The sequence below is a fragment of the Oncorhynchus clarkii genome, unplaced genomic scaffold, assembly GCF_045791955.1.
Source record: "Oncorhynchus clarkii lewisi isolate Uvic-CL-2024 unplaced genomic scaffold, UVic_Ocla_1.0 unplaced_contig_10857_pilon_pilon, whole genome shotgun sequence".
Classification (NCBI taxonomy): Eukaryota; Metazoa; Chordata; class Actinopteri; order Salmoniformes; family Salmonidae; genus Oncorhynchus; species Oncorhynchus clarkii.
Genome location: NW_027261035.1, coordinates 46,569 through 60,792, shown reverse-complemented (window position 1 = coordinate 60,792; position 14,224 = coordinate 46,569). Strand labels below are relative to the sequence as shown.

Here is a 14,224-nt window from a genome sequence, read left to right as displayed (position 1 = left end):
TCGTGGACTCTACAAGGTGTTGAAAGCCTTCCACAGGGACTCTACAAGGTGTTGAAAGCCTTCCACAGGGATTCTGGCCCATGTTGACTCCAATACTTCCACAGTTGTGTCAAGTTGGCTGGATGTCCTTTGGGTGGTGGACCGTTCTTGAAACACACAGGAAACTATTCAGCGTGAAAACTCCAGCAGCGTTGCAGTTCTTGACATACCCCGTTTAAAAAGGCACTTAAATATTCATTTCTTGCCCGTTCACCCTCTGAATGGCACACGAACACAATCCATGTCTCAATTGCCTCAATTTTTTAAAAAGACCTTTAACCTGACTCCTCCCCTTCATCTACACTGATTGAAGTGGATTTAACAAGGTACATCAATAAGGGATCATAGCTTTCACCTGGATTCACCTGGTCAGTCTGTGTCGTGGAAAGAGCAGGTGTTCCTAATGTTTTGTCCACTCAGTATATCTGTGCTTGGTATTGTAGTATACGACTGTTATGTCTGACTCCTACTGGTGGCTCTTCCTGTGTTGACATGTGTTGTTGACCCTGTAGCTGTTGTCAGTAGACAGGAAATGCAACAAAACGCTAACAAACTGACAGAAACAGTTTGTTTTGGTTACCAGTGTACCATCATAAACATGATGTAGATGTGGCCAGGTTGAACCTCATCTCACCTTAGTTGAGCACCTTCTACTCCTCTCCAAGCTAGGGTTAGTTAGGGTTAGAGTTAGTTAGGGTTAGTTAGGGCTAGAGTTAGTTAGGGCTAGAGTTAGTTAGGGCTAGAGTTAGCTAGTGATAGCTAGGGTTAGAGTTAGCTAGAGTTAGCTAGTGATAGCTAGGTGTAACGGATGTGAAACGGCTAGCTTAGTTAGCGGTGCGCTAGAGTTAGCTAGGGTTAGAGTTAGCTAGGGTTAGAGTTAGCTAGTGATAGCTAGGGTTAGAGTTAGCTAGTGATAGCTAGGGTTAGAGTTAGCTAGGGTTAGAGTTAGTTAAGCCAGTTTGTCCCAGTGGTCTTGGCTGTAGAGACACACTTGATAGAGGATAGCCAGATCCACCAGTACCTGAGTCAACCCACACAACAGGAACTGGAGCGGGCTCTCCTTCAGGGCAAAGTAGGCCGTCTTGAAGCTGTCCCCGGCCATCCACAGTAGGACCATGTTCACACTGAAGACAGAAAACATGTCAATAAGAAAACAGGATCATTGACCATCCCTTTGAATGACAGAGTCACTGAGAAGAGGAAACATGGTGCTGCACCTGTTTGCCTCCAGGTGTGTCTTTTAGATCGGTTTGAGCACCGAACTCAAGAGGTCCTTATTGATCATCAGTGTCAAATAGGTCCGACTGGTGTCTGAAACAGTCCAACATGGGCCCTATAGCCCTATGACACCCAGAAGGTCTGTAGGACAGGCTGACTGATGTCTGAGACAGTCCAACATGGGCCCTATGACACCCAGAAGGTCTGTAGGACAGGCTGACTGATGTCTGAGGCAGTCCAACCTGGCCCTATAGCCCTATGACACCCAGAAGGTCTGTAGGACAGGCTGACTGGTGTCTGAGACAGTCCAACATGGGCCCTATGACACCCAGAAGGTCTGTAGGCCAGGCTGACTGGTGTCTGAGGCAGTCCAACATGGGCCCTATGACACCCAGAAGGTCTGTAGGCCAGGCTGACTGGTGTCTGAGGCAGTCCAACCTGGCCCTATAGCCCTATGACACCCAGAAGGTCTGTAGGACAGGCTGACTGGTGTCTGAGGCAGTCCAACATGGGCCCTATGACACCCAGAAGGTCTGTAGGCCAGGCTGACTGGTGTCTGAGGCAGTCCAACCTGGCCCTATAGCCCTATGACACCCAGAAGGTCTGTAGGCCAGGCTGACTGGTGTCTGAGGCAGCCCAACCTGGCCCTATGACACCCAGAAGGTCTGTGGGCCAGGCTGACTGGTGTCTGAGACAGCCCAACATGGCCCTATAGCCCTATGACACCCAGAAGGTGTAGCAGAGTTCTCTTTAGGACTAGCTAGCACACGATGCCGGCTCCCTAATGTGTACCGGAGTATTCTTTAGGTCTGGCGAGCATACGGTTACCGCCCCCTACTGTACTGGAGTGCACTTGCCTCCCAGAGTCATAGCATAACATTTTTACCCAACGAAGTATAAAGAGGAATTCCTGCAGATGAATTGCGGTCTGCAGTCGCACCGTTCTCCCTGTGCCAAGCCACAAACCGGTATTAGCTTAGCATCTGTATACGTAGCTTATCTATCTTGTCCAATTTAAACAGAGAAGCATGGCGAGGCTGACAGTCTCACATCATCGTGACCTCAACTCTGCAATGTGCCAAGCCACAAACTGGTATTAGCTTATTATCTGTATATGTAGCTTATCTTAATGATTATCTATCATATCCAATTTAAACAGAGAAGCATGGCAAGGCTGAGAGTCTCACATCATCGTGACCTCAACTCTACATTGTGCCAAGCCACAAACTGGTATTAGCTTAGCATCTGTATACGTAGATTATCTATCTTATCCAATTTAAACAGAGGAGCATGGCATGGTTGACAGTCTAACATCATCGTGACCTCAACTCTACAATGGTTGTTGACTTAACTTAATGGTGCTTCTTCATTATCATAACCACCAGGTTTTGGCAGACAGCCGGGTGTCATCTGAGTATTATTGGCTCACATCCAAATGCCAACTTATTCCCCAGATAGTGCACTGTGTAGGTGCATTGCATTATAGGTAGGGAATACGGTGCCATTTTGAGACAAACTTAGTTAATTTAGTAGGTTAGTTAGTGTGTCTCAGGGTACGGCTGGAACGCGTTTCAGAGGATAGCTCTCGTCAGAGTAAACACTCATTAGCTTCACCTCACGAGAAAGAAAAACGTTCATCAACTACAAGCATACCAGGAGTTTTACTGCAGCAGCTCATGGCCGGACTAACCAAGTCTGGGGCCTGGGAAAGGACAATTTAAAGCAGTAATTATTCACTCCTATGGCCTTTTTATTGCCTACCTCATCATGCCTTTTGCACACACTGTATATAGACTTTCTTTTTTTTCTACTGTGTCATTGACTTGTTTTATTGTGTTATTGACTTGTTTATTGTTTACTCCGTGTGTAACTCTGTGTTGTTGTCTGTGTCACACTGCTTTGCTTTATCTTGACCAGGTTGCAGTTGTAACTAGCCTACCTGGTTAAATAGAGGTGTTCTCAACTAGCCTACCTGGTTAAATAGAGGTGTTCTCAACTAGCCTACCTGGTTAAATAGAGGTGTTCTCAACTAGCCTACCTGGTTAAATAGAGGTGTTCTCAACTAGCCTACCTGGTTAAATAGAGGTGTTCTCAACTAGCCTACCTGGTTAAATAGAGGTGTTCTCAACTAGCCTACCTGGTTAAATAGAGGTGTTCTCAACTAGCCCACCTGGTTAAATAGAGGTGTTCTCAACTAGCCCACCTGGTTAAATAAAGGTGTTCTCAACTAGCCTACCTGGTTAAATAAAGGTGTTCTCAACTAGCCTACCTGGTTAAATAAAGGTGTTCTCAACTGGCCTACCTGGTTAAATAAAGGTGTTCTCAACTAGCCTACCTGGTTAAATAAAGGTGTTCTCAACTAGCCTACCTGGTTAAATAAAGGTGTTCTCAACTAGCCTACCTGGTTAAATAGAGGTGTTCTCAACTAGCCTACCTGGTTAAATAGAGGTGTTCTCAACTAGCCTACCTGGTTAAATAAAGGTGTTCTCAACTAGCCTACCTGGTTAAATAGAGGTGTTCTCAACTAGCCTACCTGGTTAAATAGAGGTGTTCTCAACTAGCCTACCTGGTTAAATAGAGGTGTTCTCAACTAGCCTACCTGGTTAAATAGAGGTGTTCTCAACTAGCCTACCTGGTTAAATAGAGGTGTTCTCAACTAGCCTACCTGGTTAAATAGAGGTGTTCTCAACTAGCCTACCTGGTTAAATAGAGGTGTTCTCAACTAGCCTACCTGGTTAAATAGAGGTGTTCTCAACTAGCCTACCTGGTTAAATAGAGGTGTTCTCAACTAGCCTACCTGGTTAAATAAAGGTGTTCTCAACTAGCCTACCTGGTTAAATAAAGGTGTTCTCAACTAGCCTACCTGGTTAAATAAAGGTGTTCTCAACTAGCCTACCTGGTTAAATAAAGGTGTTCTCAACTAGCCTACCTGGTTAAATAGAGGTGTTCTCAACTAGCCTACCTGGTTAAATAGAGGTGTTCTCAACTAGCCTACCTGGTTAAATAAAGGTGTTCTCAACTAGCCTACCTGGTTAAATAGAGGTGTTCTCAACTAGCCTACCTGGTTAAATAGAGGTGTTCTCAACTAGCCTACCTGGTTAAATAGAGGTGTTCTCAACTAGCCTACCTGGTTAAATAGAGGTGTTCTCAACTAGCCTACCTGGTTAAATAGAGGTGTTCTCAACTAGCCTACCTGGTTAAATAGAGGTGTTCTCAACTAGCCTACCTGGTTAAATAGAGGTGTTCTCAACTAGCCTACCTGGTTAAATAGAGGTGTTCTCAACTAGCCTACCTGGTTAAATAAAGGTGTTCTCAACTAGCCTACCTGGTTAAATAAAGGTGTTCTCAACTAGCCTACCTGGTTAAATAAAGGTGTTCTCAACTAGCCTACCTGGTTAAATAGAGGTGAAATAAAATGAAATCAAATAAATAAATATATATTGCATCCTCTAAACTCCATGGGCAAATTCATTTAAAATCGGTTGTTGCTAGGAAATATAATTTATTTTTAAATGAAATTTAGAAGAGCTTGTTCTCTCATTTTCTAAATGTTCTGCCTATGCATTACACAAAAACCTGTCACTGATATTCACCCTTCTAGTCAATACAGCACATTGAATTGAACTTGATCCTTCTAGTCAATACAACACATTGTTCACTGTACAATAGAATGCTGCATTGATTGGCTGATTGGCTCATATCCAAAGGCCTAACTGTGATTGGTCTGGAGATATGGCAGGAAGGAAACATGCATAATGATATGGGGCAGCAGGGTAGCCTAGTGGTTAGTGCGTTGGAAGGTTGCAAGTTCAAACCCCCGAGCTGACATGGTACAAATCTGTCGTTCTGCCCCTGAACAAGGCAGTTAACCCACTGTTCCTAGGCCGTCATTGTAAATAAGAATTTGTTCTTAACTGACTTGCCTCGTTAAATAAAGGTCAAAAAAAAAAAAAAAGTGGCTGTAACACGTTTTTCCTCATCAGTTAAACACACACCCCCTCCCCTCATTCTCATAAATACACACACACCCCACCCCCCTAGTTTTCATAAATACACACACACCCCACCCCCCTAGTTTTCATAAATACACACACACCACTCTCTCTGTCTCCCACAAACAAACTGCTCCCAACTTTAAAAAAAACCTTAGGCACCAAACAGAATTTAAGTAGCCCAAGAAAAATACTTGTTTTATAGTATAGTCTCCCATTAGGCCTTTATGAATCCTATATAGTTTAGTCTCCCATTAGGCCTATATGAATCCTATATAGTTTAGTCTGCCATTAGGCCTATATGAATCCTATATAGTTTAGTCTCCCATTAGGCCTATATGAATCCTATATAGTTTAGTCTCCCATTAGGCCTATATGAATCCTATATAGTTTAGTCTCCCATTAGGCCTATATGAATCCTATATAGTTTAGTCTCCCATTAGGCCTATATGAATCCTATATAGTTTAGTCTCCCATTAGGCCTATATGAATCCTATATAGTTTAGTCTCCCATTAGGCCTATATGAATCCTATATAGTTTAGTCTCCCATTAGGCCTATATGAATCCTATATAGTTTAGTCTGCCATTAGGCCTATATGAATCCTATATAGTTTAGTCTCCCATTAGGCCTATATGAATCCTATATAGTTTAGTCTGCCATTAGGCCTACATGAATCCTATATAGTTTAGTCTTCCATTAGGCCTATATGAATCCTATATAGTTTAGTCTCCCATTAGGCCTATATGAATCCTATATAGTTTAGTCTCCCATTAGGCCTATATGAATCCTATATAGTTTAGTCTCCCATTAGGCCTATATGAATCCTATATAGTCTCCCATTAGGCCTATATGAATCCTATATAGTCTCCCATTAGGCCTATATGAATCCTATATATAGTTTAGTCTGCCATTAGGCCTATATGAATCCTATATAGTTTAGTCTGCCATTAGGCCTATATGAATCCTATATAGTTTAGTCTGCCATTAGGCCTATATGAATCCTATATAGTTTAGTCTCCCATTAGGCCTATATGAATCCTATATAGTTTAGTCTCCCATTAGGCCTTTATGAATCCTATATAGTTTAGTATCCCATTAGGCCTATATGAATCCTATATAGTTTAGTCTGCCATTAGGCCTATATGAATCCTATATAGTATCCCATTAGGCCTATATGAATCCTATAGAGTTTAGTCTCCCATTAGGCCTATATGAATCCTATATAGTTTAGTCTTCCATTAGACCTATATGAATCCTATATAGTTTAGTCTCCCATTAGGCCTATATGAATCCTATATAGTTTAGTCTGCCATTAGGCCTATATGAATCCTATATAGTTTAGTCTCCCATTAGGCCTATATGAATCCTATATAGTTTAGTCTTCCATTAGGCCTATATGAATCCTATATAGTCTCCCATTAGGCCTATATGAATCCTATAGAGTTTAGTCTTCCATTAGGCCTATATGAATCCTATATAGTCTCCCATTAGGCCTATATGAATCCTATATAGTCTCCCATTAGGCCTATATGAATCCTATATAGTCTCCCATTAGGCCTATATGAATCCTATATAGTCTCCCATTAGGCCTATATGAATCCTATATAGTCTCCCATTAGGCCTATATGAATCCTATATAGTCTCCCATTAGGCCTATATGAATCCTATATAGTCTCCCATTAGGCCTATATGAATCCTATATAGTCTCCCATTAGGCCTATATGAATCCTATATAGTTTAGTCTGCCATTAGGCCTATATGAATCCTATATAGTCTCCCATTAGGCCTATATGAATCCTATATAGTCTCCCATTAGGCCTATATGAATCCTATATAGTCTCCCATTAGGCCTATATGAATCCTATATAGTCTCCCATTAGGCCTATATGAATCCTATATATAGTTTAGTCTGCCATTAGGCCTATATGAATCCTATATAGTTTAGTCTCCCATTAGGCCTACATGAATCCTATATAGTTTAGTCTGCCATTAGGCCTATATGAATCCTATATAGTTTAGTCTGCCATTAGGCCTATATGAATCCTATATAGTTTAGTCTCCCATTAGGCCTATATGAATCCTATATATAGTTTAGTCTGCCATTAGGCCTATATGAATCCTATAGAGTTTAGTCTCCCATTAGGCCTATATGAATCCTATATAGTTTAGTCTCCCATTAGGCCTATATGAATCCTATATATAGTTTAGTCTGCCATTAGGCCTATATGAATCCTATATAGTTTAGTCTGCCATTAGGCCTATATGAATCCTATATAGTTTAGTCTGCCATTAGGCCTATATGAATCCTATATAGTCTCCCATTAGGCCTATATGAATCCTATATATTTTAGTCTTCCATTAGGCCTATATGAATCCTATATAGTCTCCCATTAGGCCTATATGAATCCTATATAGTCTCCCATTAGGCCTATATGAATCCTATATAGTCTCCCATTAGGCCTATATGAATCCTATATAGTCTCCCATTAGGCCTATATGAATCCTATATATAGTTTAGTCTGCCATTAGGCCTATATGAATCCTATATAGTTTAGTCTCCCATTAGGCCTACATGAATCCTATATAGTTTAGTCTGCCATTAGGCCTATATGAATCCTATATAGTTTAGTCTGCCATTAGGCCTATATGAATCCTATATAGTTTAGTCTCCCATTAGGCCTATATGAATCCTATATATAGTTTAGTCTGCCATTAGGCCTATATGAATCCTATAGAGTTTAGTCTCCCATTAGGCCTATATGAATCCTATATAGTTTAGTCTCCCATTAGGCCTATATGAATCCTATATATAGTTTAGTCTGCCATTAGGCCTATATGAATCCTATATAGTTTAGTCTGCCATTAGGCCTATATGAATCCTATATAGTTTAGTCTTCCATTAGGCCTATATGAATCCTATATAGTTTAGTCTTCCATTAGGCCTATATGAATCCTATATAGTTTAGTCTCCCATTAGGCCTATATGAATCCTATATAGTTTAGTCTCCCATTAGGCCTACATGAATCCTATATAGTTTAGTCTGCCATTAGGCCTATATGAATCCTATAGAGTTTAGTCTCCCATTAGGCCTATATGAATCCTATAGAGTTTAGTCTCCCATTAGGCCTATATGAATCCTATAGAGTTTAGTCTCCCATTAGGCCTATATGAATCCTATATAGTTTAGTCTGCCATTAGGCCTATATGAATCCTATATAGTTTAGTCTCCCATTAGGCCTATATGAATCCTATATAGTTTAGTCTGCCATTAGGCCTATATGAATCCTATATAGTTTAGTCTCCCATTAGGCCTATATGAATCCTATATAGTTTAGTCTCCCATTAGGCCTATATGAATCCTATAGAGTTTAGTCTCCCATTAGGCCTATATGAATCCTATAGAGTTTAGTCTCCCATTAGGCCTATATGAATCCTATATAGTTTAGTCTTCCATTAGGCCTATATGAATCCTATAGAGTTTAGTCTCCCATTAGGCCTATATGAATCCTATATAGTTTAGTCTTCCATTAGGCCTATATGAATCCTATATAGTTTAGTCTTCCATTAGGCCTATATGAATCCTATAGAGTTTAGTCTCCCATTAGGCCTATATGAATCCTATATAGTTTAGTCTTCCATTAGGCCTATATGAATCCTATATAGTCTCCCATTAGGCCTATATGAATCCTATATAGTTTAGTCTCCCATTAGGCCTATATGAATCCTATATAGTTTAGTCTCCCATTAGGCCTATATGAATCCTATATAGTTTAGTATCCCATTAGGCCTATATGAATCCTATATAGTTTAGTCTCCCATTAGGCCTATATGAATCCTATATAGTTTAGTCTCCCATTAGGCCTATATGAATCCTATATAGTTTAGTCTGCCATTAGGCCTATATGAATCCTATATAGTTTAGTCTCCCATTAGGCCTATATGAATCCTATATAGTTTAGTCTGCCATTAGGCCTATATGAATCCTATATAGTTTAGTCTCCCATTAGGCCTATATGAATCCTATATAGTTTAGTCTTCCATTAGGCCTATATGAATCCTATATATTTTAGTCTGCCATTAGGCCTATATGAATCCTATATAGTTTAGTCTGCCATTAGGCCTATATGAATCCTATATAGTTTAGTCTGCCATTAGGCCTATATGAATCCTATATATTTTAGTCTGCCATTAGGCCTATATGAATCCTATATATTTTAGTCTGCCATTAGGCCTATATGAATCCTATATAGTTTAGTCTGCCATTAGGCCTATATGAATCCTATAATGTTTAGTCTGCCATTAGGCCTATATGAATCCTATATAGTTTAGTCTGCAATTAGGCCTATATGAATCCTATATAGTTTAGTCTGCCATTAGGCCTATATGAATCTTATATAGTTTAGTCTCCCATTAGGCCTATATGAATACTACCATGGAATCACATCTTACGAGTAGCAAACCCTTTTCCTTTCTTCCTGGACCAATCAGATGTGCCTAAACCTAGTGTGAAGTTACCAGGTTGTTAGCTAGCTAGGTAACATGACTGAACATGACGTTGTTCGTTATCAAACCAATAATTAGCGGCCCGGGATTAGTTTAAAACGGCCAGCGACGTGGTTCTGTAAAATTATATCAAATGCGCACGAAATCGTGCAGAAAAAAAATGGTGGCTCTGGTAAAAATGTCTCGTGTTTTTTGAGACGAGGCGTTTTCCTTTCTGTAACGCTGAAGACATGCCTGTCGCGAAGCTGTGCTCCATTTTTCCTCTGGCACTCAAGAGACTGTGTGACAGGCTAGCAAACGTGTAATTGCAAAGCCTAGTCAGACTGGCCCGTGCTCTTGGTTATACCAGGCAATTCAATTAGACAATGTGTCAAGTTGGCTCGCTCTGCTCCAATGCATAACATGTTCAAATGTAACAACAAAACACTCATCAGGGTCTGCATCCCCGCTCGCCATCCCGGCTGCATTAGAATATAAAACAGAGAGGAATAGATGGGCATGAAGAGCGGACAGAGAGAAGCAGGTGAGTGAGGGCTGGTAGTGGATGCTGAGAGAAGCAGGTGAGTGATGGCTGATAGGCGATGCTGAGAGAAGCAGGTGAGTGAGGGCTGGTAGGGGATGATGAGAGAAGCAGGTGAGTGAGAGCTGGTGGGGGATGCTGAGAGAAGCAGGTGAGTGATGGCTGATAGGCGATGCTGAGAGAAGCAGGTGAGTGATGGCTGATAGGCGATGCTGAGAGAAGCAGGTGAGTGAGAGCTGGTAGGGGATGCTGAGAGAAGCAGGTGAGTGATGGCTGATAGGCGATGCTGAGAGAAGCAGGTGAGTGATGGCTGATAGGCGATGCTGAGAGAAGCAGGTGAGTGAGAGCTGGTAGGGGATGCTGAGAGAAGCAGGTGAGTGATGGCTGATAGGCGATGCTGAGAGAAGCAGGTGAGTGATGGCTGATATGCGATGCTGAGAGAAGCAGGTGAGTGATGGCTGGTAGGGATGCTGAGAGACGCAGGTGAGTAAAGGGGTGGTAGGGGATGCTGAGAGAAGCAGGTGAGTGAGGGCTGGTAGGGGATGCTGAGAGAAGCAGGTGAGTGACGGCTGATAGGGTGGCTGAGAGAAGCAGGTGAGTGAGAGCTGGAAACCTTTATCTGAGTAGAGCGGGTCAATTTCCTGAAGAAAATGTGTTTGTTTCCTCAGCCTCACCTCATGCCTGTGGTGGAGTGGTTGCGTTGGTTCTGGAGCAGCTGTGGTAGCCCCAGCATGGCCTCCGTCAGCACGGCCAGGAAGCCCAGGGACTCCACAAACAGAGAGGAGTCCAGGAGGAGAAGGGTGGCGAAGGCACAGGGCAGCGTGAAGGCCAACAGGAAGATGAGGTAGTCCTCAAAGCCATCCCAGCTCCAAAAGAACCGGGGTTCCAGATCTGATAGAGAGAGAGATGGGGTGGATGGAGAGAGAGAGCGAGACAGAGACACAGAGAAACACAGACACAGAGATACAGACAGAGAGAGAGAGAGACAGAGACACAGAGATACAGACAGAGAGACAGAAACAGACAGAGAGACAGAGATACAGACAGAGAGAGAGAGACAGAGATACAGACAGAGAGAGAGAGACAGAGACACAGAGAGAGACAGACACAGACAGAGAGACAGTGATACAGACAGAGAGACATAGACACAGACAGAGAGAAAGGGATACAGACAGAGAGACATAGATACAGACAGACAGAGAGAGAGAGAGAGAGAGACACAGACAGAGAGACAGAGACACAGACAGAGAGACATAGACACAGACAGAGAGACAGATATACAGACAGAGAGACATAGATACAGACAGAGAGAGAGAGACAGAGACACAGACAGAGAGACAGAGACACAGACAGAGAGACAGCGACACAGACAGACACAGACAGAGAGACAGAGAGACATAGACACAGACAGAGAGACATAGACACAGACAGAGACATAGACACAGACAGAGAGACATAGATACAGACAGAGAGAGAGAGAGACAGAGACACAGACAGAGAGACAGAGACACAGACAGAGACACAGACAGAGAGACATAGATACAGAGAGAGATGGATACAGACAGACAGAGAGAGAGACAGACATAGACAGACAGAGAGAGACACAGACAGACACAGACAGAAGGTAAACAATGGAAGGTTTTTGTTCCCTCTTTCCTCCCCAATACCTCCCTCTAGTGGTGAAACAATAGAACAGCTGCAGAGGTGGCTGGATGGTTATTAAATGGTGCATACAGTGCCTTGCGAAAGTATTCGGCCCCCTTGAACTTTGCGACCTTTTGCCACATTTCAGGCTTCAAACATAAAGATATAAAACTGTATTTTTTTGTGAAGAATCAACAACAAGTGGGACACAATCGTGAAGTGGAACGACATTTATTGGATATTTCAAACTTTTTTAACAAATCAAAAACTGAAAAATTGGGCGTGCAAAATTATTCAGCCCCCTTAAGTTAATACTTTGTAGCGCCACCTTTTGCTGCGATTACAGCTGTAAGTCGCTTGGGGTATGTCTCTATCAGTTTTGCACATCGAGAGACTGAAATTTTTTCCCATTCCTCCTTGCAAAACAGCTCGAGCTCAGTGAGGTTGGATGGAGAGCATTTGTGAACAGCAGTTTTCAGTTCTTTCCACAGATTCTCGATTGGATTCAGGTCTGGACTTTGACTTGGCCATTCTAACACCTGGATATGTTTATTTTTGAACCATTCCATTGTAGATTTTGCTTTATGTTTTGGATCATTGTCTTGTTGGAAGACAAATCTCCGTCCCAGTCTCAGGTCTTTTGTAGACTTCATCAGGTTTTCTTCCAGAATGGTCCTGTATTTGGCTCCATGCATCTTCCCATCAATTTTAACCATCTTCCCTGTCCCTGCTGAAGAAAAGCAGGCCCAAACCATGATGCTGCCACCACCATGTTTGACAGTGGGGATGGTGTGTTCAGCTGTGTTGCTTTTACGCCAAACATAACGTTTTGCATTGTTGCCAAAAAGTTCAATTTTGGTTTCATCTGACCAGAGCACCTTCTTCCACATGTTTGGTATGTCTCCCAGGTGGCTTGTGGCAAACTTTAAACTAAACTTTTTATGGATATCTTTAAGAAATGGCTTTCTTCTTGTCACTCTTCCATAAAGGCCAGATTTGTGCAATATACGACTGATTGTTGTCCTATGGACAGAGTCTCCCACCTCAGCTGTAGATCTCTGCAGTTCATCCAGAGTGATCATGGGCCTCTTGGCTGCATCTCTGATCAGTCTTCTCCTTGTATGAGCTGAAAGTTTAGAGGGACGGCCAGGTCTTGGTAGATTTGCAGTGGTCTGATACTCCTTCCATTTCAATATTATCGCTTGCACAGTGCTCCTTGGGATGTTTAAAGCTTGGGAAATCTTTTTGTATCCAAATCCGGCTTTAAACTTCTTCACAACAGTATCTCGGACCTGCCTGGTGTGTTCCTTGTTCTTCATGATGCTCTCTGCGCTTTTAACGGACCTCTGAGACTATCACAGTGCAGGTGCATTTATACGGAGACTTGATTACACACAGGTGGATTGTATTTATCATCATTAGTCATTTAGGTCAACATTGGATCATTCAGAGATCCTCACTGAACTTCTGGAGAGAGTTTGCTGCACTGAAAGTAAAGGGGCTGAATAATTTTGTAGATGGGTGATAGATGGGTGTCTTATGGTTTTTAAAAGGATGTTGTTAGCCTTTGCTATCATCTTTCAACGTAACCAAACGCCTGGAGCCGAAGTCAGATGGCTGTTAGATAGTTATTCTACGGGTGCTATATGGTTGCTGTTACCTGTGATGTGGTGCTGTTTGGTGCTGATACGGTTGGTGTTCTGTACAGAGCAGCAGAGGTTGAGCATCACCAGCATGGTGAGAATCATCACCACACTCTGCAGGAGCAGAGTCACCTCAAACTGCTTCCCAAACCTGCAGGTGTGAAAACACACACACACACACACACACACACACACACACAAACAGGCAGACGCGCACACACACACAGACACACACACACACACACACAAACAAACAAACAAACAAACAAACAAACAAGACGCACACACACACATATTAGCGGAAAACCTGACACTACATTACCTCCAAGTAAACCTTACCCCCAAACACCCAAACCAACTCGCCAGAAGAGGATGCGGAGGATGTTAGCGACCAGCAGAACCAGGCAGACGCGTGTAGAGAAGCCGTCTGTGTTCTTGGTCCGAAGGATCTGCCGGTACTGTGAGGTGTAAGGCAGAGCCCCTCCAGCCACCATCACACAGGACGTCAGCCAGTCCAAAGAGTGCCACAGGGTCCCCACATCTCCCTCCTCTTCATCACCCAGACCCAGTCTGTTGTCCATGTCTCTCACAACAAATAGGACACCACAGCACAGCTTTCCACCAGTAGGCTCTGATCCAATGCACCGAACATAACGTCAGAC

The 14,224-nt window shown here is 42.5% G+C and overlaps 1 protein-coding gene across 1 annotated transcript; it reads right to left on the bottom strand.

Moving 5' to 3' along the window:
• Positions 1-988: 988 nt before the first annotated feature.
• LOC139403896 (solute carrier family 66 member 2-like) lies at positions 989-14,143 on the bottom strand. The gene is made up of 4 exons (XM_071147091.1): positions 13,926-14,143; positions 13,580-13,713; positions 10,950-11,166; positions 989-1,163 (listed from the first exon to the last, which is right to left on the bottom strand). The coding sequence occupies exons 1-4, from the start codon at positions 14,141-14,143 to the stop codon at positions 989-991; spliced, it is 744 nt and encodes a 247-aa protein (XP_071003192.1).
• Positions 14,144-14,224: the final 81 nt, after the last annotated feature.